Source organism: Triturus cristatus, chromosome 2_2 (assembly GCF_964204655.1).
Source record: "Triturus cristatus chromosome 2_2, aTriCri1.1, whole genome shotgun sequence".
Classification (NCBI taxonomy): Eukaryota; Metazoa; Chordata; class Amphibia; order Caudata; family Salamandridae; genus Triturus; species Triturus cristatus.
Window position 1 is genome coordinate 435640807 of NC_140582.1, and position 24499 is coordinate 435665305.

Consider the following 24499-nt stretch of genomic DNA (forward strand, 5'->3'; position numbering starts at 1 on the left):
CCTAAATTTAGGACTACTAAACTGAGAGAAATCCTAATTTTAAGGCTTTCGGTATTCACAGAAGGCATTTAGGAGTCCTAAAGTTAGGAGTCCTAAATTTAGGACTACTAAATTGAGAAAAATCCTAATTTTAAGACTTTCGGTATTCACAGAAGGCATTTAGGAGTCCTAAAGTTAGGAGTCCTAACTATACTACTGCTAAACTGAGAAAAATCCTAATTTTAAGACTTTCGGTATTCACAGAAGGCATTTAGGAGTCCTAAAGTTAGGACTCCTAACTTCTGTGAATACCGAAATGAGTAAGTGCCTTCTGTGAATTCCAAAATGAGTAAGTGCCTTCTGTGAATACCAAAATGGTAGTAAGTTTAGGATTTTGTCTTAAGTTAGTTCTGTGAATCGGGCCCAACACCTTCAAAGTCTTGCTAGTTGAGGATGCCAACAGTGAAGTAATGCATCCCACTTTCAAATGGTCACCTCTGCACTGACCAATATGACCCTCCATAGTTAGCCTTAAACTACATTTCCCATTATTAGTAGGAGCCTCTACACTTGGACCACAGGAGCCCACTAAACTACACAGTGTTCTAGGGAATTCTTTTGTGTGTCTGGATTCCTTTTGATCTTACATAGAAAGAAAGAGGAGTAGGATTTCCTTAATTCCTACAAACTACATTTAGCAAGGTCCTATCAGAGGACACTGTCAGATGAGTGACGCAAAACATTCTTCCTTTGGGTGCCTTGGTACTGGTTAGCATGATCTACATTGGCTGGCTATGAACTATGCTTTCAATGCTGAGGAGTGTGGCACAGTGACACATGAACAGCTGTCACATGCTTCTGAAAACAAAATGATATCTGCTTCCCTTGCTGTCTCAACTGTGCAGGAGTATGCAGACCTGAGGCGCCATAGCTGGTATATTAGTTAAGGCACTCTTCCACTCATTGCTTAATTTGAGCCAGTGGTTTCCAGTGCTCGGCACTGGCACATTATTGTCAACACTGGCGCTTGTGACAATCTGCCACAAACCGTCTCTGTCTGGCTAATTTAGAGATGACCACAAAAACAGTTAATTATTCATTCAATATAAACTTAAAATTACTGTTACCTGCTGCCAAGCCATTCTTGTAGCTTTGGGGACCTGAAATAGTCCGAAGTGTCACACTTGTAGGAGTGGGATAGTTAGTAGTTGTGTTGTTACTTTCATTGGCAGCATGGCAGGGGCAATTTGTGAAGCAAGCTACAGTGACCTCCTAAAGAGTCCTGGCATTTATGTTTTTTTTTTACAAATGAAGCACTGCCTCCACTCCCAGACCCCTCACTGTCGGCAATATGAATGCAACATTCAAAGACATGTCTGCTAATATTTAGTAGCAAGGGCACCAACTTGTGGTGGGTGGGCCATTTGACACATTAGTATTTTATGACTTTTAAACAATAAAAACTTTTCAATGGGTTTATGAAACTCTTTTCCACACACTCACACACACACATACGAAAAAATATAACTGCAAATATATTTGACATTTTCATGTACGTCACCATAGCAATATTTTTAGAGCACAGGATTGCAGATAATATTACCGCACGTTTGCAGAGTTCTCAGATGGAGCCCTAAAATAGCACTGACTTCCCAAAAGAGTGGTTTTTCAACAAGGGTTTGGTTTGGATTTCAAGGTGCACAGGTATAAAGAATCTGCCGAAATATTGCCTAATTATCGCCTGCCTTTGCGGCAATAAAACTACTCTATTTACTCCACCTCAGGCCATCTTCTTAGCCAAGGGTTTGAGTCACACTGCCAAACATGGAGGCAGAGGAGCCGCCCAATCTAGAGGGACTGATCCACACCCGGGTCTAGAAGAGTTAATGCTGCCATGGTGAAGATGGTCGATGTTTGCTTTCTAAAGGGTTAAAAACATACATGTCAGCCACAGTGGTTAAATCATTGCTACCCATAGATTCAGCACCCACATTAAGGCCACAAATAGGTATGCCATCAGTTTTCGGGACATTTCATATGTAGCGCTTGTGCATTTACCGTAGTGGAAAACTTTTTGAGCATGTTTGTGTCAATGCTGTCTAAATAAATACCTTTAAAATCAAATACAACTTGCAGCTCGCAAAATGTGATTTAAGCTGTGTGGTGTACCTGTTAGAAAGTGTGTATTGGACCAACACCACAAAAGGTAAAAGCACAAATCTTACAACATCTTAGCAGACTAAAATGCCATACTCCAGGCCACTGTGAAGCATTCCCCTGATGATATGAGCTGGCAGGCCATTGAGCAAATATTGGATAATCCCCGGCGAGTTGATCTCTCAAGTATTTTGCCCCAAACTCTAAATAAGAACACACACATTGTTAATCAAGCCCTCCTTTTTATTAGGTCGAGCCTAAACAGCGCTTACGCTGTAGGCAATCTGTTATTATCTACTTTCAATCAATCAATCAATCAATCAATCAATCAATCAAAGCATTTATATAGCGCACTACTCACCCAGAGGGTCTCAAGGCGCTAGGGGAGGGGGGTCCGCTACTGCTCGAACAGCCAGGTCTTGAGTTGCTTCCTGAAGGCGAGGTGGTCCTGGGTCAGGCGGAGGTGGGTCGGGAGGGAGTTCCACGTCCTGGCGGCGAGGAAGGAGAAGGACCGTCCCCCTGTGGTGGCTCTTCGGATGCGGGGGACGGTGGCGAGGGCGTGGCCGGTCGATCGAAGCTGGCGTTTGGGAGCGTAGAAGTTGAGGCGGCTGTTGAGGTATCCTGGGCCTTGGTTGTGTAGGGCTTTGTGTGCGTGGGTGAGGAGACAGAAGGTGATTCTCTTGGTGACCGGGAGCCAGTGCAGGTCTCTCAGGTGTCCGGAGATGTGGCTGCGACGGGGGATGTCCAGGATGAGTCGTGCTGAGGCGTTCTGGATCCGCTGAAGTCTTTTCTGGAGTTTGGCGGTGGTTCCGGCGTAGAGGGAGTTGCCGTAGTCCAGACGGCTGGTGACGAGGGCCTGGGTGACCGTCTTCCTGGTCTCGGTGGGGATCCACCGGAAGATCTTTCGTAGCATGCGCAGGATGTTGAAGCACGACGAGGAGACTGCGTTGACTTGTCTGGTCATGGAGAGGGTGGAGTCCAGGATGAAGCCCAGGTTGCGTGCGTGGTCTGTTGGTTTGGGTGCGCTGCCTAGGGCGGGGGGCCATCAGGAGTCGTCCCAGGCGGAGGGTGAGGATCCCAGGATGAGGACTTCCGTCTTGTCCGAGTTCAGTTTCAGGCGGCTGTTCTTCATCCATTCGGCTACCTCTTTCATCCCTTCGTGGAGGTTGGCTCTGGCGGTGGCGGGGTCGTTGGTGAGGGAGAGAATCAGCTGGGTGTCGTCGGCATAGGAGATGATGTAGTGGTTGTGCTGGCGTGCGATGTCTGCGAGGGGGCTCATGTACACGTTGAAGAGGGTTGGACTGAGCGAGGAGCCTTGAGGAACGCCGCAGATGACTTCGGTGGCTTCAGATCTGAACGGGGGGAGGCGGACTCTCTGTGTCCTTCCGGCGAGGAAGGAGATGATCCACTCCAGTGCCTTCTCCTGGATTCCGACGTTGCTGAGTCGCTGCACTAGTGTACGGTGGCAGACAGTGTCAAAGGCCGCGGAGAGGTCTAGGAGGATGAGGGCCGCTGTTTCTCCATTGTCAAGCAGTTCTTCTTGGAGCTCTTGAGTTCGTCGGTGAACCATGGGGCTTTCTTGCTACCGGGTCTGCTAGTCGGGGTCTTCAGAGGAGCGAGGTCATCTGCGTAGTCGCTGATCCAGTTCGTGAGGTTGGTGGCCGCTTGGCTGGGGTTCGTTGCGCTGGTGGGTGGGTTCTTGCTCAGGGCGGTCGCGAGCTGGTCGGCTGTGATCTTGTTCCAGCTTCTGCGTGCAACCTGTTGCTGGTGGTGGTGGATCGTGGTCCTTCTGAAGCTGAAGTGGACGCAGCTGTGGTCCGTCCAGTGGAGTCCGGTGGCGTGGCTGAAGGCGATGTCCTTGCTGGATGAGAAGACGGGGTCGAGTGTGTGTCCGGCGTAGTGGGTGGGGGTGGTGACCAGCTGCTTGAGTCCGAGGTTGGCGAGGTTGTCCAGCAGGGTGGTGGTGTTGCGGTCGTTGTTGTTCTCCAGGTGGAAGTTGAGGTCCCAGGGGAGGATGTAGTCAGCGGAGGGGAGGGCGTGCGGGCTGATGAAGTCGGCGATGTCTTCGCTGAATTGTGTGCGTGGTCCCGGGGGTCTGTAGATGAGGGTGCCTCTGAGGGTTGTCTTGGGGTTGATGTGGACCTGGAAGTGCAGGTGCTCGGCGGGTGCGAGGGTGTCGTCGGTGTTGGTCGTGATGCGGATGGTGTTCCTGTGGATGATGGCGAGGCCTCCTCCGGTGTGGTTGATGCGGTCCCTTCGGATGATCTTGTAGCCGTCTGGGATGGCGATGGCAATGTCGGGCGTTGAGGAGGCGTTCATCCAGGTTTCCGTGAGGAAGGCGACGTCTGGGGCTGTGGTGTCGAGCAGGTTCCAGAGCTCGACGGCGTGTCTGTGGACGGAGCGGGTGTTGAGCAGGATGCATTTCAGGTGGCTGCTGCTGTTGCTCGTCTTGGTCTTGGTTGGTACTGGAGTAGTGCAGGTCCGGATGCAGGTGAACTTGCAGGAGTTGCAGTAGAAGGGTCCGTGGGTGCGTCTCGGGGTGGCTCGGTAGCATCCTGGGCTTTGGCCGGTGTTGAGTGCGTTGAGGGTGGCGGTGTCAAACGTCCGGTGGGTGGGCTGGGGTCTGCGGGGGCCAGGGGTCCTGGCGGTGGGCGCGGTCCAGGCGCGGACGGGCGTAGACGGGCTTACCTTTGGCGCACCTTCGGCGCTCAATCGGTGCTCCCGCTGCGCGCGTCCGCTGCGCGGTCGCTCTGGGGACGTCATAAGAAGGGAGCCGGTTGGGAGGGTCTGTGGGGAGGCGGGAGCGCGAGCCAATCGGCTGGCGGGGGGGCGGGGCCATGGGCTGGGGCGGCGGGAAAGCTGGAGCGGGCTTGGCGGCCCTCGGGTGGCTGGGGCTGCGGGAGGCTGGTGTGGGCTCGGCGGCCCTCAGGAGGCTGGGGCTGCGGGAGCAGGCACAGGCACAGGAGCGTGGGGGTGACCAGGCCGGAAGGCGCAGTGGTCACTCCCAGGTTCTGGTCAGGCTCCCCTTAAGAAGGGAGCCGGTCGGGAGGGTCTGCGGGGAGGCGGGAGCGCGAGCCAATCGGCTGGCGGGGGGCGGGGCCACGGGCTGGGGCGGCGGGAAAGCTGGAGCGGGCTTGGCGGCCCTCGGGTGGCTGGGGCTGCGTGAGGCTGGTGTGGGCTCGGCGGCCCTCGGGAGGCTGGGGCTGCGGGAGCAGGCACAGGCACAGGAGCGTGGGGGTGACCAGGTCTGACTCCTCCTTTGCTTAGGATTGGCTTTTGTGTGTGCCAATTAAAATTAAAGTGGGCTAACTGAAAAAGGCTTAGAGCATGTCCCACCTTTTTAAAAAACTTTCCACCCCTGGAGTAGTGCCGCGGTAGCGAGCAGGGACGCGAACGCAGTCCCTGCCTTCCCATTTCCAGCGCCATGCTGTCTTCGGCTTTGCGTGCACTTTACAGTGCCCCTTGGGCACAAACAGGGACCTACTAGAGTGCTTCTCTATCAGAACGCACTCAGCGGTCCACCCGGGGCACAAGCAGGCATCCACTTCAGCGTGCCTTTCTTGCTGGGAAACCCGTCATTTCCCAGAGACCAGCGTGTTTCCCACGGACCCGCACTGCACAGATGGTGCGCGCTGAGTCCTCCAAGTCGCCTGCTGACATCACTGGCGTATTGGGGAAAAGGTATTTTATGATTTCGTTTTATGTGCTTTCACATTGTGCTGCTCATTTAGAACTGCTGGTGACCCGGCCCACTTAAAGCCCTGGTAATTTCCTTTGTTGTGCAAGGCATTTACACTGTAAGTATTCAGTTTTCAAAGCTTCTGTGTTAATAGTCTTGGCGAATGCTATTGACCTCGATAAGCTTTAGTTTATCAACATTTTTGTAAACATTAGTGCCCTGATATTATTCTAGCAGCGTTTCATGAAAAACTGCTATATACAAATGTGGGCCACTATTTTTGGGGTGCCCGGACGATTTTTGATGTGGCCTGGCCACATTTTTAATCCCAATCTGATGATGCTTAACGAAAAGTTTTACTATGATAACCATTTAAATTGTAGATACTTGTTGGACTTGGCCCTTTTTGGCAGGTTCACCCCGAAACTTTTAGCATTTTCCTAGCCTTTTTCTGTAACCTGGTATTGGTGATTTTAGGCCTCTGAGCACTTTAGCACTGTGGCCCAGTGTAAAGTGCGTGCGCTCTCTGAGTGCGTGTGGTGAGATTGGCCTCCCCTCCCATAGGAATGCATTGGGTATATGTGTGTCCATGGTAATTCCTGGTGTGAGAGGAGTGCAGGGTCGAGATTAGTATGTATGAACTCGTGAGAATTAATGCTGCACAATGGTGTGCACAGATTTATGGTGACTGGTGGAGAAATGCCACTTTTAGAAGTTGGCATTTCTGTGTGCTATGTGTCTGCCTGCCTGATGTGAATTGCATGTCTGGATTGTGATTGACAGGAGCTGAGAGGTGTGGGTGGGGTGGCTCCAGGAGGAGCAGGATGAGTCAGCACTAGGCTGAATGGGACACCTGAGCTGAGAGTAGTGGGAGGGGAAATCCCCTGACTCTGAATAGGATGGTGCTTCCCTAGTACAATGCTGGCTCCGCCCCCTGTGGTGTGTCTGATCACTGAGCCCCCACCTGACAAAGGGGAGAGGAGCTGGGCAAAACAAAGTGCTCCAAATCCCCCCAAAACCAGTCCTGACTGGTATCCCCAAGCCCTGTGCTGTGACACAAAGGAAATGTTAGTATAAATATAGGGGCTGTGACCTCATGAAAATGTTCGGTACCTGATCCAAAACCTGCGGGGGCTTGCTGCTGCTGGGGCCCAGGAGGAACCGCCATGGGGGCTGCCTCCCTGCTGGAGGGCCCTGTGTGCAGGCTATGCCCCTGGGACTCTGGCAGGACTTAAGCACCTTGGGAGCGCTATATTCTGATGCCCTGCATTGCCCTTGATCCCTAAGGACTTCTGGCTGCCTGTGCGCCCTGGGAGCGCTTTGCTTTTTATCCCCCAGGACCTTGGCTGCATCCTAGCGCCCTGTGAGCACTTTATTCTGAATTATCCCCCCAGCAAAAGGAGCACGAGGGCTCCGCAGCGCTGAGCTGCAATCTTCATGAGGGAATCCCGACGTGGGGATTCCCCCTGCTGAAGGTGAGAAACGCGGCTGCCCACCCCGCTTTTGGTTAGAGAAATGCGGGTGCCCACCCCGCTTTTGCATATTTAATTACCGGGAGCCTACCCCGTATTGGCCGCAAAGAGAAGCACCGCCGCGGCCCGAGCCGCTCATAGAATTTCTTCCAGGCCGCTGCCCAACGCGACCCGGAAGGCTCTGTTCCAGTAGGCGGGGCTTCCGGGAAGGAAGGGAAGCCCCGCGAGTAAAGAGGCCGGCGTGAGTGGTGACGCGGGGCTCCCATGCGTGAGGGAGAGCCCCGCGGTGGCGGCCAAAGAAAAGATAAGTCCCGGGTCCCAGGAGGGGGCCCGGGTGAAGGAGGGACGCGGTCGAGGCCCGACACGGCACCTTGTGATGCCGGTCCCGCAGAGCGCCGCAAGAGAAGTGCAGCCGGATCCCCAGCGAGGCTCTCATGAGAGAGAGAGCCCCGCCTGCTGCCCGGGAGAAGGAGAGAGAGAGAATCCAGCGCCAGTGAGCCCAGTGAGTGAGGGCTGGGCGGGGGACATGGCCGCATTTCGCTACCGCTCCTACGAGGGGGCATGTTTTGTTTTGAGAGCCTGAGTGGCTCCAACGTCAGGGGGCAGTTTCTTTTGGTACATGAGGGGGCTCCCAGATTGGAGCGCATTGTCGGCGCTCGTGCTCCGGCCCCAGCTGTGCCACCTGACAGTGTGAAGCTGTCATGTTTTTGCCCACATCCCGTTTTGCTACCAGTGAGGCCCGAGGGCACAGTTGTGCCAGGGCCGAGTTATTTGATCCTAGCTGTGCCGCACCAGCGCGGGCAGCTGCACCGTTTGGCATAATTAATTCAGGAGTCCCTGAGAGGGACAGAAGCGGCACAGAGGTGCCAGGCCTTCGCTTGACTCCCAGCTGCCCAGCAAGTAGTGGGCAGCTGCAACGTTTAGGCCATTCTTTCTTTGGGGTCCTGTCTTTTGAGTTAGGAGTGAGATGCACTCCTTGGCCCCATATCTTCACAGCTGCACAGCACTTAGTGCCAGCTGCTACGTTTAGGCCTGCGCAAAGTGCGCACCCTTGACTTCCGCTGCATTGGCTGCGCGCCCTGACTTTTGGACGTAGGGCATTTGATCCCCTTTTGAGATGGCCAGTTGGCCAGGGGGACTGTTTGGTTAATAGGGCGCCAGGCCCTAATGTGATTTATGTGGTGCTAGGAAATGTGATTCATGTAGTATGATTTACGCACCCTGTTTGATGCCTCTAAATGTGGTTTTTATGATTATGAGGTTGTTTGCATATTATGGTTTATGCTAGTGAGATTATGTTCCACTGAGATTATTTCCTAATGTGAGTCTGCTTAGGAGGTTAGGGTCTAATGCGTTTAGACTTATGAGATGATTGCATAATGTGTTTATGCTGGTGGGGTTGACGCAGAATGTAATTTGCGCCTAATGTGATACTGTACATACTGTGGTTTATGTTACAGGCTGATGCTGAGTACAGTGGTTACCAGTGATTACTGGTTGTACGTTTGTGATATGTCTTACTTTTACTAAGTTCGCTTTGTGATGGTTCTGACAGTGGTCCAGTGAGCCCTGTCAGGTGTAAATAATCCCTTGTAGATATGACTTAGTGCCAGGTGGCCCCATGTATATTATGTGAGTAATATTCTAATGTGTTATGAGAATACAAAGGCTATTTTTGATATAACCTTGTGTGGAGTTCCTTTTGTGGTGTACCTTGGATGTTGTTGCTGTGTGCGTGCGCAAATGGCCTCCGGGATAAGCCTGACAGCTCGTGCCAAGCTACCAAGGGGGTGAGCAGGGGTTATCTTTGGTGTGTAATTTCCTTGCCCTGACTAGAGTGGTGGTCTCTGCCTGGCTTTGGCGCAAGCCTTAGCCAACCAGAGATCCCATTTCTAACAATACTTTAATAAACGTAATTTAAAATATCGGCTATCACAACCGTTGCTTTACTCTCCCTAATGAAGATCAGTCCATAAACCATCATGGATCTGTATGTTTACATGCTACTGCCCCAGCTGACCGGGAGACATTGGATCCAATTGAGCAGTTTATTTACAAATGCAGACCACGCCCTCGCCGGTCTGCGCACATCGTGCTCGACAGTGTTCAGCTGCTAAAGCCAGAAGCCAGATTTGCATCAGCAATTACTCTTTCCCGCCTCAATGCGTTTGTTTGCTTAGCGCACTTGGCGGGGGCAAGCTTGGACACCACTTTTTTTTCTGCAGTTTTATAAAGCGCAAACTCAACGCGATGGTATTGAAGCGCTTTACATGAACACAAGTTACAAAGGACACGTTCATGTTTTAGGTACGAAGAGATTAAGCGATTTGCGGTGAATCACAGGATGTTGAGCCGACGCTGAGACTTGTAACTGATTCCCCAGTTCCAAATCGGTAGTTCTGGTCATAACGCTGCATCCTCTCCTACATCCTGACTTCTGCAATGTATATTTTCTATGTAAAACAGTGAGTTTATCTTGGCAGCCAAATATGTATAAGAATGGCAGGTGGGATGAAAATGCAAGAGAAATGGTCAGAAAATGTTCCAAAACTGGATTACTGTTGTGGAGCCTGTCTTCAGTGGGCACGCGTGAATGACCTCAACTCACTGCCTGATCTGAACAGCACAACAAGGTCCTAAAAATAGGTACAAGTACATATAAATGGACCGCAGACCACAAATTGCTTCACACTTACCGAAAACTCTAACTGAACCAAGCATATTCGGGGTCTTCAGGAATTGTTAGCGGTGTTTATGCAATTTACTAGCTCTGTGCCCCAAATGAATAGGGAATCTCATTTGCTCACTTATTGCAGAAACGTCAGAAAAGTGCATTGAGTGCTTTATGGAGGAGTAAAAAGGAAATAAGCATTGGCAAATCTAATAGATCTGGCTTTAATGCGCTAATGCACGTAAACCGCATTGCCTCATTCATCCATGTGTTTGAGTAGTTTAATATATTAAAACCCGGTAGATTGGTTTTGCCAGTGTTTGTTGGTTCTGCACATCATTAGAGTAACCGATAATGTGAACACTGTTGCTATCCCTCCTTTTAACATACATCGGATTCTTGGATTCTTTCTCCCAATTAAGTATGCACATTTGACAAATTACTTAGTATTTTGTATGATCTTGTTGCTGTGAAAAAACAAGAAAAGCTGCTCAATTGTGTCTGTTGCTGGTCTACTAAACAGGTTTAGTTGTAAGGTTCTTTAACTTTCAGCTGTGTCTGAAACGTTGAGAAATACATGCTTTGACACGTCTGCCTACGTTTGCCATTTTTATGTCAGTCTTGAAAGTACTGCTGTTTGCAATCAGTTCTTTAAAATGTAGATAGAGAGGATTTGGCTTTGCCCAGAAGAGTATTTCTCTCACCTCACTCCATTGGCTGTTTCGTGCACCATTCGCCCTCCTAGGAGGCACTTCCATTGGAATCCGTGAGGAATTATTTCAAATATGAAAAGTACGCTCAGTCATCACACTGTTTGTCACATTACATTTTTTATCGCCTATATCCATTCTATACAGAAAGCAATGCTTCCTTGTTACTTCCCCCCCCACACACACTGCCAATAGGCCTGGTTCTAATGTAATAAACATAATTTTTGCATGCAACACATGTAAACATTTGTACTTACATGTGTTGGCACATTAAAGCCTGTCCCTTTGGCTTTACCAATGCTTGCTTTCTCTGAGGCTTTGTGTTTCTAAATGCAGTACTTCATCGTACTTACACTTGGAAAAAGTTGGCTTTCTTTTCTGTTATCCTTATCTGTAGTCCGAGGACTATTATCATATCAGCTCAAGGGAATGAAGACTAGAAATGTGAAATTTTAGTTCACGCATCTTGTGATGTGGCACTGCACGCATTGGGGGAGTCCTTCACAGAAGGATTGGAGATGCTCTGGTGAAGATTTTGAAAGAATCACTGGTACAATGCATGCAACTACCTTCCAGAAAGCGTGGGGCTATAAAATCAGGATTTCACAAGCGCTGATGGAAGATGGGGCACCTTGACTCTAAGATTGCCGCTAAAGTCTCACAAGGTTGCTGCTTTTGTTCTTGACCTTGCAAGATTTTGGAACTGCCATCTTGGTGTCAGGCTCTACTGATCTACAAAGAGACAATAACTCAGCAGACTGAGCTGGCTGAGGAAGATCAGACTTGCAATCAAGGCCTAATAAAAACATTTAAGAATGCCTGCTGCAGTGAATATACAGAAGGCAGATATGAAATCTACAAATGAATGTGACAAAAAGTGTTATGATTGAGATTATTTCAGATGTAAAATAGCACCTTCAGCATAGCTGCTGCTATTTCCCAGCATACCAGATTGTGTCCATTTGAAACTGTTCCTCCTTTCTTTATATCCCTCCATCTTTCTTCCTCGTTCCTTCTTTCTTTCTTTTTTTTCATTTTTCATTCTTTTTTATTTCTTTCTTTCCTTCATTCTTTCTATTTTTCTTTTTTCTCTGTTCCTTTCTTTTTATCTCGGTTTCTTTCTCTGTCTCTCTTTTCTCTACTTTGCCTTCTTTCATTCTTGCCTTCTTGCTTTTTTCTTTCTTTTCTCTTTCTCTTGCCTTCTTTTATTTTTGACTTCTTTCATTCCTTCTATCCATTTTCCTTTTCTTTTTCCTTCTTTCCTTTTCTTTCTTTCTCTTGCCTTCCTTCATTTCTGCCTTTCTTTCGTTCATTCTTTCCTTTTTCATTTTTTTTCTGTCTTTCTCTTTACTTCTATTTCTGTCTTTCACTTTTCTTCTCTCTTTATTTTTTCTCTTTCCTTCTTTTATTATTCTTTCCTTCTTCATTCCTTCTCTTGTTCTTTCCTTCTCATTTCTTCTTTCTTTCTTTCCTTCTCTTTCTTTATTTTCATTCTCTTTCTTGCCTTCTCTTTCCTTCCCTAATTCCTTCTCTCTTTATATCCTTCCCTTTTCATCTTACATTCTTTTCTCGTCTCTTTCTTTCTTGTGTTGCCTTCTTTATTGACTACTTTCTTTCCTTTTTTGTTAAAGGCAAGATGCTTTCAGCGAATGCCAGACTGATTGACTTCTTCACGTGTGAATTAGCCAAGACCTTTTTTTATTTTACTAAAATTAAGTGTATAACATAGTTACTTATAGCGAGGCTTCATCCATTAGTCTGTAGGTGATGTCATTCACATTTTTCTTCCACCTACTCCAACATGCATTAAGAGCCAGTGCATCAGCTCACTTTAGCAATTTGCTGTCTTCACTGTTACAGTGTGCCTCCTGTTCACAAGGAACACATCCACTTACAAAGTAGTTCCCTTCAATGTCAGGGAGTACTATGATAATGTGTGTGCTTTTCTTAAACCAAAAAGAATGTTTTTGCTAGGAGCAAATTATTTATTTTTAGATTGAAGAGGGCCCAGCATATTTCCAAGCAACAAAGTTTTGCAAACACGTGACAAAATTAAAGAATTGCCAGAAGGCTGGCGGCCAACGCCAGGCCTATTGACTTCGACAAAGCTTGTATTTATTTGTTTGCATCAGACAAATGCCTCAATTGCTAAATACATAAGCAAATAGGATCAAATTGAGGAACTATAATGTTATCATCTTTTAAAATGAATGTCTGGAATAAATCAATAACTCACCTTTGAAAGCTGCCCAGTGCAAAGCATTATCTCCTTCAGAGTCACACGTGTGCAGTTTTGCACCTCTACTTATTAAATAGCAGCAGAGTGCTGTTTGTCCATACTGTGCTGCTGTAATCAATGGAGTGCATCCTTTCTGGTCTTCCACCTCTAGAGACGCACCAGCCTTCAGCAATAGGTCCGTTGCAGAAATGTCACCACTGACAGCTGCCCAGTGAATAGGTTTTTGTCCCAGTTCAGCCCGGCTTGGTTCATCCACAGGTCCTTTACAGTTCAGAAAATACTGTAGCATTTCTGTTGCTCCTGCCAGGGCAGCCCAGTGTGCTGGTGTATGTCCTTTCTCATCATAACTTCCCAGAACATTAGTCCCTTCCAGCTCGATTATTTGCTGGCATTTCTTCATGTCTCTGTGGGAGATAAATGCAAGAACAGTTTGTGGCTGACAAACACAAGGAGCAGGATTGATAAATGAAATAATACTCCATGGTACCTATTTGTTTTGAGTTCTCTCTGTGCCCTGTATAGTTTAGAAGACAAATGCAGACCTCAATAATTCAAATACAAATATTAATTCCTATATAAATTAACAAGCAAAATGTTAATTTATATAACTCAATAAATGGAAAATATAGATCGGTTTGTCCAGATAATCGACCTATGGTTGTCTTCAGATTAGAAGGTGCAATTTCCCTAGATTGTCTAATTTTTACTGCTATTTAAAAAATATTATGTATCTTTTGTTTTGTTTCTGTAACAACAAATTTGTATTCATTCTCAATATTTAGATACTTTACATTTCCCACTGACTTACAAAACAATGACTCTCATTTCTTTAGTGGCCCAACATCAGCTTTTATTACGGCTGTTACATTGTGAACCCTCTGCTCAAATAGTGTAGTGTTTGATATTGTTATGGGTAAAAGGCACTAGTCTCTCAAAAAACCCAGGACTCTATTTTTTGGCAAATGGAACTCTGGCAAAAGAAAAGTATGAAAACAACTTATATTGGATGGTAACCTCTGCTGACTCATAAATCAGCACAATGGGCACTTCGGGTGTAAACAGAGTGTTGTTGAAGGTTCTCACAAATTATGTGGCAAAGCAATTCTGATGGCTGCGCCACACTTTTAGGACAGGTTAGAGTGTATTTCTGGAAAGTTTAACACAATGAATAAAACCTATATAAAGGTGTGCTTGTCAGGAGTGAACAGGGCGTGCGAAGACAAGACTTGCTCTAGGAAGAAGGCATAGCAGAGGCAGCATTAGACTCTTGACACTGTGGACGGCAGTGCGCACTAGGGCTACTAGCCAGGAGGTCAGGGGGTGGGGCTTCCAGGTCATTAGGGCAGCTATGATGTATCAACTGTTCACTTTCCTTGGGAAGGTGCCTGGTAAATTCTCGTGTTGTATTGGCTCCTTCATTGTTGCAATAGGTTGTTCGCAATTGTATCTGCCCTTCACTTTTGTTTCATTTCTCCTTGTTTCAGTTCCCTCTGCTTCCTGACCTTTTGCCTGAACCTGGAATTGCTTCTGGATTATTATTTGGCCTGGTTTGCTGTCTTCTGCCCCTTGCTTCTTCTTAACTGTTTTCCAAGTTGCTTTCAACCTGGATCTCACCAGTTCCGATACTGGCTTGCTCCACGTTGTCTTAGCCTCACTCCGGGCCACCAAGGTAAGGATATCAATGAAAAACACCTTTGCTACTCCATTGCTTCTGATTGTGAACTTTAATACTTGTTTATTTCTTGCATTTACTGTAAATGTTTAATGCTTTACATTAGCCTGCAAGAACACTGCTGTGAGTCCCTTGAGATCTGAGAAAACATACATCAAATGAGAAGGTGACACTCCAGCTGTCTATGTTCTCTCTTATTTCGATTCCACATTCCCTCCAGAGTTTGGCTCTGATATCTGTGCTTACTCGTGTACAGCCAGTGCTGTGTCTTGGGGAGTGAGGCAGATCAGACTCTGCCATTCAAGTAGTAAATCGTATGCAAGATACAACACCCATGGACAAGCAAGGCAGACTATTCACAACAGAGAAAGAGCAGGAAACATGCTGGGCCAAGCACTTCAAAGAAGTCTTGAACAGACCACTACCAACAAGCATATCTGACATCCAGGAAGCATAGACAGACCTTAGTATGAACATTGCCCCAGCACAGAGAGAAGTCATCATCACTGGCATCCTATCTCCTAATAATGGAAAGGCTCCTGGCCAAGACAACATGAATGCAAAAATGTTCAAGGCAGACCCTGAAACATCAGCCACTGATGGCATCACTGATGACATCTCAAATGACATCACTGATGATATCATCCACAGAATCACTGATGCACCCACTCACAACCCCATAGAACCTTTCATGCACCCACTCAACCATTCACAGACCCATACCAGTACTTACACCCACACTCACTAATTCATAGATCAACACACATCCACTCACTGACCCATACAGACACTCACACACCTAGTCACTGACCCATACAATCAATCACACAGCCAGTTACTCACCAACTCAAGGGCATTTTTTAATTTTTACCACAAATTCGTTGTAACCTCGCGATAAACGTTTTTTGTTTTTAATGCTTTTTTTGTGTTGTGGAATCCCAGAAGGACCCCAAAAATATGGCTTGAGGTCAGGGTATTCCTACCCTGCTGCCTTTTCTTTATTTTCACTTTTTTGGGGGGGACTTAGTGAAGTTGAGTCTCAAGATGGCTGCCAGCACTTCCTTGTTGAAGTGTTGGCAGCCAATCAGAGCTGTCCATTTCCCTGCACAAGCTTGTCTTTTTTCGCGAACGCTTCACAATAACAGATTTCACCATAATTTTCAACTTAAAATTCTTTACAACTACTGCTGAACGGATTTTCACCAAATATCAAAAAACAAAATCTGCACAACAACATCTACCTTTCTGCCAAATTTGGTGTAATTCTGTCCAGCGGTTCGGGCTTTAGATTTGACTATGCGCCCTATGGGAATTAAAATGGAAAACACACTTTTTTTAGGCCGTTTTTCTCGGCCCCCACTTAACGGATCACCACGAAATTTCCCATTCACAACAAGACTTACTTTGACCCTTGTTTTGGAAAATTTCATGAAGATTTGTCAACTGATGCCAAACTATAACTACCTACTGGTGACTGCCAGTAGGTAATGGATATATATACTTTTTTATTGAATATATATATAATATAATATATATATAATATATATTATATTATATATATATTCAATACAAAAAGTTAAAGTATTGTTGTATTTAAGCGAAATGTTCAGTAGAAACATAAAGTTTTAAACTCTAAAAACCACAGAAATTCATCAGTCAACGGTATAGTTATCACAACTAACTATAACTTGTGTCCTTTCACCTAACTATATAACATTACTTTAACCTTTGTTTTTTTCAGTAACTTTCCTGTTTTTATTTTTTAAGTAAAGAAATGTTTTATTCCAAGACTTAAAGCCAAGCCACGCGCACGGCCTTTGGCCGTGCATCGCATGGTATGGCCGTAGGGCCATGCCACACACTGCTCACGGCCTTTGGCCGCACGTGGCAAGAGCCTGGTCGCAGGACCTTCTGTGCGGTCAGGCCCTGTGGCCAACCCTACCACAGGCAGCCAACCCCTGCAGGGATTTGCCACAGGGCCTGGCAGCAGTGGCCAACATACCTGGAGGCAACCAACCCCATGCTACGCATTACCTTTGGCAGTGCACAGCGAGAGGTTGGCTACACTGTGCTACACAGTGGCCAACCCACCTGAATGCAGGCTGCCAATTCCATGCCATGCACAGCCTTTGATGTACGTGGCGTAGGGTTGGCCTTGGGGCCCCAGGGCCTTATGCCTCTGGGCCAAAACATCTATATTAAGGGGAAGCTGGTATGCAGCCCCCCTCCCCAAGCCTTAATAGACCCCGGGACCCCATTCCGTGGGCCGGATTCATTATAATTAGGAGGGTGTTGTGTGCCCCCCCCCCCCGAAGCTCATTAGACCCCTGGGACCCCATCAGCTGAGGCCAAATTCAACAAAAAAGGGTGGGGGTCGAGTGGCTATCTCCCTGGTCCTCATTGGGCCTCAGGTACCCCATTTCCCAGGGCCATAATCAACAAAAAGGGGAATGTGGCCCCCTCCTCCAGCCTTTAAAGGCATGGGGACCCCATCCCTTGGGCTGCACTTTCTCGGGCCCCGTGGACCCCATCCCTGGGGCCTTATTTTATAAAAAAGTGGAGGGGGCCGCATGTCCACCCCCTCCCTGAGCCTTCATAGGCTCAGAGGCCCCCATCCCCCAGAGCCATATTTTATGAAAAAGGGGAGGCAGCCATGCAGCCCCCCTTTCTTGAGCCTTCTCGGACCCCAGGGACCCGATCCACAGGCGCCTCTATTTATGATCGGTGGGTGCCCCGGTGCTCACCTGGATGAACCCACCAATCAACACATTGGGGGCCGTGAGCAGAGCCCCAGGGTTTCTGTTGGCCCAGCCGACTCCCCCCATGCGGCGAGAGCCGTAATTGCTCCCACACTGGAAGAGCAGCTATCTATGCTTGCACCCTCCACGAGGAGCAATATGTGCTTTGTTTCCCTACCCACAGGAGTGGTGGTAGGTAAATAGCACAAGTCTGCTCCCAGCCGGCGGAAGCATTTTTAAATCTCCCACTGGCTGGGAGCAGACTTCTGTGTTTGTTCCCATGTGGTGGGAGATTTAAAAATGCTCATGCCAGGTGGCAGCAAAGTTATGATTCCCTGCCCGCAGTAGTGGAGGCAGGGAAACTACTGTGTCCTAGGGGTTTACTCCCTGGGAGGCAGTCACTGAGCTGACCCAGGGAAATGGGCTCCTGGGAGTCTTTAAAGACACAGGGAGGGGGAGTCACCTGCCCCCCTCCCTTTTAAAAATTGTCACGCTCCCGGGGGATGGGATCCCTGGGCATTTATATGACTCGGGGAGGGAGGCCATGCCGCCCCTTCTTTTTTATTTACATTTCAGGCCCACAGGGTGAGGCTCCTGGGGACTAATTAGGCTAAGGGAGGTGTACCGTGTGCCCCCTTCCCTTGGCCCTGGAGACCCCATCCCCCAGGGCCAAGTAATTAATTAAGGGAGGGGAGCATGCAGTCCCCCTCCTTTCATTAATTACTTGGCCCTGGGGATGGGATCTCCAGGGCTTTTTGAGGCTTGCGCAGGGGGTCGCACAGCCCCCTTCCTGTTTTTAATACATTTTGTCTACGGGGATTGGGTTCCCAAGGACTAATTAGACTTTATATGTGGAGCCTAGCACCCCCGTCCCTTGTCTTTTTACATTGGCCTGGGAGATAGGGTCTTCGGGGCCTCTAAGAGGCTCAGGGATGGGGGCCCACCCCAGGGAGTTTTAATGAAAGAAGCCCAGAGCCCGTGCTTTGTTTTTTTCCAGTGGGATTCCTTGAAAAGTGTTTGTGAAAAACATTTTGGCCCCAGATTTTCTGGTATCCCACCACCAGGCCTAGGGGATAAGGGTATCCATAACCTATGATTTTTTTCTTACATTTTTTAGGACTCCTAAAATGGCTCCCACAGCGTCCTTGTTGATGTGGGGGCTGTCAATCTGATCTCAGCAGGAGATCTGTTGGCTACGCGGTTCCTCAGTGCCATGATATGTACATTTATTTTTTTAATCTTAATTTCTCCAAAACTACTGAATGGATTAATACCAAAACACAAAAAGCACTCGTTCTGGACCAAAATCTAGCCTTCTGCTAAATTTGGTGTAAATCTGTTCAGGGGTTTGGACTGTACCTCCATCTAAATTTCCTATGGTATAATGGATGGGGAAAATGCATCGTGGGACCCCCGCTTTTCCTTGACCCCTGCTTGATGGATCACCCCAAAACTTTCCATGTGTAAACTAGTAAAAAAGGATCAATTTCATCGAAAGTTTCATGGAGATCTGTCAATTGGTGCTAAAATTATTAACAACACAAAAATGGCATTTCACTATGGAAACACGGTCCTAACTATAACTATCCAGTGTCGACCGCCACTGGGTAATATATATATATATATACCACATGGTGAGTCTTACATACTGTCACAAGCTTTTCACATTGTGTAAATTCTTATGCTCGTTATTTTTCCAAATTATGGCCCTTCTAAAGCATTTCCGAAATCTTTTCCTTGAAAATTAATTGTGTGTATTGGCTAATTGCCATAGCAGACTTAGAGAAGCATAATTTGGGAGCGGTGCTGTTCATCTTCTGTGGAGGAAGCAAGACCTGCCACTCACAGTGTTTATAGCCATCTATTTTATTAACACTGTTTTTAGCATTTCTTTCTTCTGTGTGGTCTCTTGTGGGTTTCCTGTTTGTTGAGTTCATGCCTTCATATGGTGTATTTGAATTTGACCATTCAAACCAGCGCTATGAAGCACTATAAAATCTGACTTTTAGACCTGACATCCTTTGCGTTATATTCCCTCAAACTTTGTGCCTTCACTCCTGTTTTGCTAAATTCAGTTTTGGTGGTATTAGGACTCTGGGCACTCTACTGCTACTAACCAGTGCTAAAGTGCTTGTGCTTTCTAACTTAGGCATGGCGATTGGCTTACACCTAATTGGTACATTTATTAGACTGGTAAGTCCCTAGGAAAGTGGTACTCCAGGTACCCAGGGCCTTTATATTAAATGCTACTAATGGGCCTGCAGCACTCATTGAGCTAGCCACTTAAGTAACCTTTTAAAACACATGTCAGGCCTGGCACTGCAGCCTCCAGCACTGTTTTGAATTGCATGCAGTTTTAAATTGCCATTTTGATCTGGCAAAATAAAGCTTTTGCCAGGCCTAAAACGTCCTTTTTAATACATATAAGGCACCCCTAAAGTAGGCCCTAAATGCTCATCAGACAGGGTGCATTGTACTTAAAATGCATGACAAGTGTGTTTAAGTTTTACATGTCCTGGCAGTAAAAAACTCCTAAAATCATTTTCACTGCTGCAAGGCCTCTCTCTCCCATTGGCTAACACTGGGTTACCTTATTACATTTAATAGGTGCTAACTTTGGATTGGCAGCACGTGGCGATATCATGTTCACACTGAAAAGCATTGTAATTTAAAATCCTCTTTAATGGTAAAGTCGGATTTTGAGTCACAGTTCTGAAAATGTCACTTTTAGAACAATGATGGATTTATGCCCAGATCTCTGTTCCAATGTTTGACATTGTTCAACATTCTATCCATCAATTGTTCTTTTTGCATTTGCCACCCTGAGTGGGACGGGTATGCCCAGACTTGGGTATCATGCTCTCTATGCCACTTGAGTCAACCTAGCCTACTGCTTGAGGCATGCTTTATTCCCCAGAGGACTGCCCTGCTGCTTGAGGCCTTCCCTGCTCTCTAAGAAGGAAGACCTGCTCCTTTCACCCCAGGGTAAATTGAGTGACTCCACAAGTCAGTTGATTGACCTCCTGTTCTTAACTAAAGGAGCACAAGCTCCAGAGGCCTCCCTGCAATTGCACTGCTGAACTGATGCTTCTGGACCTACCTGGACCTGCAGCTGCACCTGCCTGAGACCTGCTGGCCACTGCAATAATGGGTCCCTGGTCCCCAAGAAGTGCCCTCCTATGTCCTTGACCCTTGGCTGGCATCAGAGTGTACTCCTCTACAAAAAAGAAATCCTGAAGCTTTAGGCTCTTTGCTTTTGAGGACCAGCAAGTGAAGCTCTAGTCAACTCAACTCTTTGCACTACAGCGACTGCCAGCGACAACCAGAAATGCAATACCTACACTTCCTACGTCAGCAAATATAGTGCACTGGGACTGCCAACGGGAAACTCCGGCAATGACCCTTGATGATGCCCGAGCGGATTTTTGCTCTAGAGCGATGACAGTTCGTGATCCCGGCCTGCACTTGGCGCTACAGCAATAACCACCCGCAGTGCTCTTCCTGCTCCTGGCTGCTTCCCCCACCGCAAACTGGACTCTTTGCGCTGGACTTTGAGAAAGTAACTTTTTCAGGGGGATAACCTGATTCCTGTATCTGGCCCTCCCTCCATCATAGTCAGCCAGAACTTGCAACTGTCCCCCTGGTCTAGCATGACAGGTTGACTGCGAGTGACCCTTTATGCTTTTAAATGCTAGATTTCACTAAATTCATAACTCTGATTCTACTGATTGGATTTAATTTATTTTGGTGTCATTTTATTTATTCAATTTCACTCTATTTTCTAAATTGGTTTGGGATTTTTCTTGTGTTATGTGTTCACTTTATTACTTTTTGTGTGCTGTATACATACTTTAGACATTGCCTCAAAGTTAGCCGTACTGCTTTTGTGCCTAGCTACTGCAGGGTTCAGCACAGACTAGTTTATTGGCTTTTGTGGCTCAACCCGACAAGGAATATGGTTGTTGCTTGAGTAAGGTGTTCACCTCTCTCAACCAATAACTCAATTGCTTACACTGACACTGTGCTTAATGGGCCAATATGGGCCTGGTCATGCATACTAGCTTGGTTGTTTTTCAACATGCTTGTGTGCTAACTAGGATGTTACAGAATCTGTTAAGGTTTGCTAACTGCTGCTTCAGGAGCTCTGACAAAGTATGAAAAGTGAGTTAAAGTGTAATTTGACAGTGTGTGTTATTCTGGACACTGCATATAGTGAGTGATATGAGCTATAATGGCATTATCAGGGTTGTCTAGACGGCTGATGTTGGGTAGCAATAATACTCAGAAATTCTGCCATAACACCATTATCCAATTATGTATGAATCAATGATGTACTAGAATGGGGTTCCTTTCGTATTTTTGGGTTGTTACTGCCTTAGTTACTTATTCAGAGTTTGGCAGATAAGGTACCCCACCTCTCACGTGGGTTAGCACCTTGTCTGCCAACCTTGTGGCTCCCTGACTCACTTTAGTTGGGGGAACCAAAATGTTTCCCCTATTGGAGCCTCTGGTGGCGAAGGAGGTGGAAACCTTAGACCGACAATCCAAATGACATTGGGTTGTTCGTCAATGGACGTCAGATCTTCCACCCTATTGAGGACAGATGTTTGGACATCATTATTTTTTCCTGTTTGGGACCACCATGGAATGTTTGGCGGTCCTGAACAGGAAATAGGAAGAATGACTTTCAACTTCATGCGCTGGGAAAAACTCCCAGTGGTGAGGGCCATCTACTTTTTGTTTTTCAAGATTAAACTCTCATTTTGAGAGTTTGTTTTGATAAAAAAGAAACTCTGTGTGGCTGGGTTGAACATGGCACTCATACAGCAAAGCTTCAGTGCAGTCAGAAGAGCAGCCATGATGGAAAACGCTAAATATGGTGTGCTTTAGTCCAGCAGGTCAGTTGAGTACTTTCCTCCGCTAACCTAGTGAAATGGAGAACCACCCACAAAACACTAAATAAACCCTTTACTTGTCTTTAAAAAGCACCATCTGACACTCATTAAAAAAAAAAGTTCTTGGAAGAAGCACCGCTCCCTTTTTAAAATGCTACATAATCTCATCAAATTTTTATCATTATTACTAATCCAAATAAAACCACAAATTGTCTTCAGATATCCAGGACGCACATGTAATCATGCACGTTAAAATCTATGGATAATCCACTAAAGTTACATTTGGGTTTCTTTTAGGGTGGATTGCATGCTTTTAGTTTGGCCCTCTTCCGCACACAATAGTTTACAAGGGCCCACATCAATCAATCAACATTCGGATTTGTATAGTGTGGCTGATCACCCTGGTGGAGGTCCGGAGGTGGTGGGGCAGGTCATTCCAGGACGTGATGGTGTTGGCGGTGGACATGGTGGTGGTGGATGTGGTGGTGGTGGATGTGGTGGTGGTGGATGTGGTGGTGGTGGATGTTGTGGTGGTGGTGGTGGATGTGGTGGTGGTGGACATGGTGGTGGACGTGGTGGTGGATGTTGTGGTGGACGTGGTGGTGGACGTGGTGGTGGACGTGGTGGTGGACGTGGTGGACATGGTGGTGGATGTGGTGGTGGACATGGTAGTGGTGGATGTGGTGGTGGATTTGGTGGTGGTGGTGGACATGGTGGTGGACATGGTGGTGGTGGTGGACATGGTGGTGGATGTGGTGGTGGTGGACATGGTGGTGGAGGTGGATGTGGTGGTGGATGTGGTGGTGGTGGACGTGGTGGTGGTGGTGGTCGACGTGGTGGTGGTGGACGTGGTGGTGGTGGTGGATTTGGTGGTGGACATGGTGGTGGTGGTGGACGTGGTGGTGGTGGACGTGGTGGTGGTGGACATGGTGGTGGTGGTGGACGTGGTGTTGGTGGACATGGTGGTGGTGGACGTGGTGGTGTATGTGGTGGTGGTGGATGTGGTGGTGGTGGACGTGGTGGTGGACACGGTGGTAGTGGTGGTGGATGTGGTGGTGGATGTGGTGGTGGTGGATGTGGTGGTGGTGGATGTGGTGGTGGTGGTGGACGTGGTTGTGGTGGACGTGGTGGTGGTGGATGTGGTGGTGGATGTGGTGGTGGTGGACGTGGTGGTGGATGTGGTGGTGGTGGACATGGTGGTGGTGTTGGCCGTGGACGTGGTGGTGGTGGACATGGTGGTGGTGGTGGTGAATGTGGTGGACGTGGTGGTGGACGTGGTGGTGGACTTGGTGGTGGACGTGGTGGTGGTGGTGGATGTGGTGGTGGTGGATGTGGTGGTGGTGGTGGACGTGGTGGTGGTGGTTGTGGATGTGGTGGACATGGTGGTGGTGGTGACAAGGTGGTGGTGGACATGGTGGTGGTGGTGGACATGGTGGTGGTGGTGGACATGGTGGTGGACGTGGTGGTGGTGGTGGACATGGTGGTGGTGGACGTGGTGGATGACTATTGGGTAGGAGGGTGCTGGTAGAATGCTGAAGGAGAGGAGGATCTCGAAGGGGGCACATGGGAGAGCAGAAAGAGGATGAATATTAGAAACAAAAAAAACAGCGAGTAAATAGAACACAAAACAGATTTAGCGTGGTGGTCCCTTCTTATAGCGCATGTGTTTGTGCCTCAGCACCCTGTTTTTAGTAAACAGGGGGACCATGGGGAGATTAATTCATTAACACATAATGATCACTCTGTACAGCCAGTACTGCATTTAAAATTTGAAGCGCATTAAAGCGCAATGCTCTGATAATAAAAAAAAATACACGTCGTGCCTGCAGTGAGAGTGGCTCATGTAATGTAACTGGGTGTCTTGTAAAGGTCTCTACTGCTCTTGAGTACAGTTTGCGCTGTATGAATTTGGTAAACAAACAGCCAGCAGAACTTGTAGAGCAAGAGCCTCTTATATCCGTTCATGTAGCGCACGCACAGCAATGAGGGCTCTGTACAGCCCAGTACTGCACAATACACAACAAACAAATATCCGTTTATGTAGGGCACACACAGCAATGAGGGCTCTGTACAGCCCAGTACTGCATTTAAAATTTAAAGCGCATTAAAGCGCAATGCTCCGTTAATAAAAAAAAAACACGTTGTGTCTGCAGTGAGAGTGGCTCACAAAGAAAAGAAACAAGCATCGATCTCTTGTCTTTATGGGGCCATGTGTTTCTAATTAGAAACACATGGCCCCATAAAGATAAGAAAGTGCGTTGCAACAGCAGCAAAGCAGGCGAGCCAG

General features: G+C 47.4%; 2 protein-coding genes across 3 annotated transcripts in view; one reads left to right on the plus strand and one right to left on the minus strand.

The window, feature by feature from the left end:
• Positions 1-24499, minus strand: part of LOC146862333 (uncharacterized) — a 228593-nt gene that overhangs the window by 135120 nt on the left and 68974 nt on the right. For both annotated transcript variants that reach the window (XM_085641535.1, XM_085641534.1), the window contains exon 3: positions 12905-13311. In XM_085641535.1, coding sequence (XP_085497661.1) covers positions 12905-13311 — 407 coding nt within the window. The remainder of the gene's footprint in view (positions 1-12904; positions 13312-24499) is intronic.
• Positions 14415-24499, plus strand: part of LOC146862334 (uncharacterized) — a 216212-nt gene continuing 206127 nt past the window's right edge. Inside the window, exon 1 of the mRNA XM_085641538.1 lies at positions 14415-14576. The gene's annotated coding sequence lies outside the window, so the exon portion shown is untranslated. The remainder of the gene's footprint in view (positions 14577-24499) is intronic.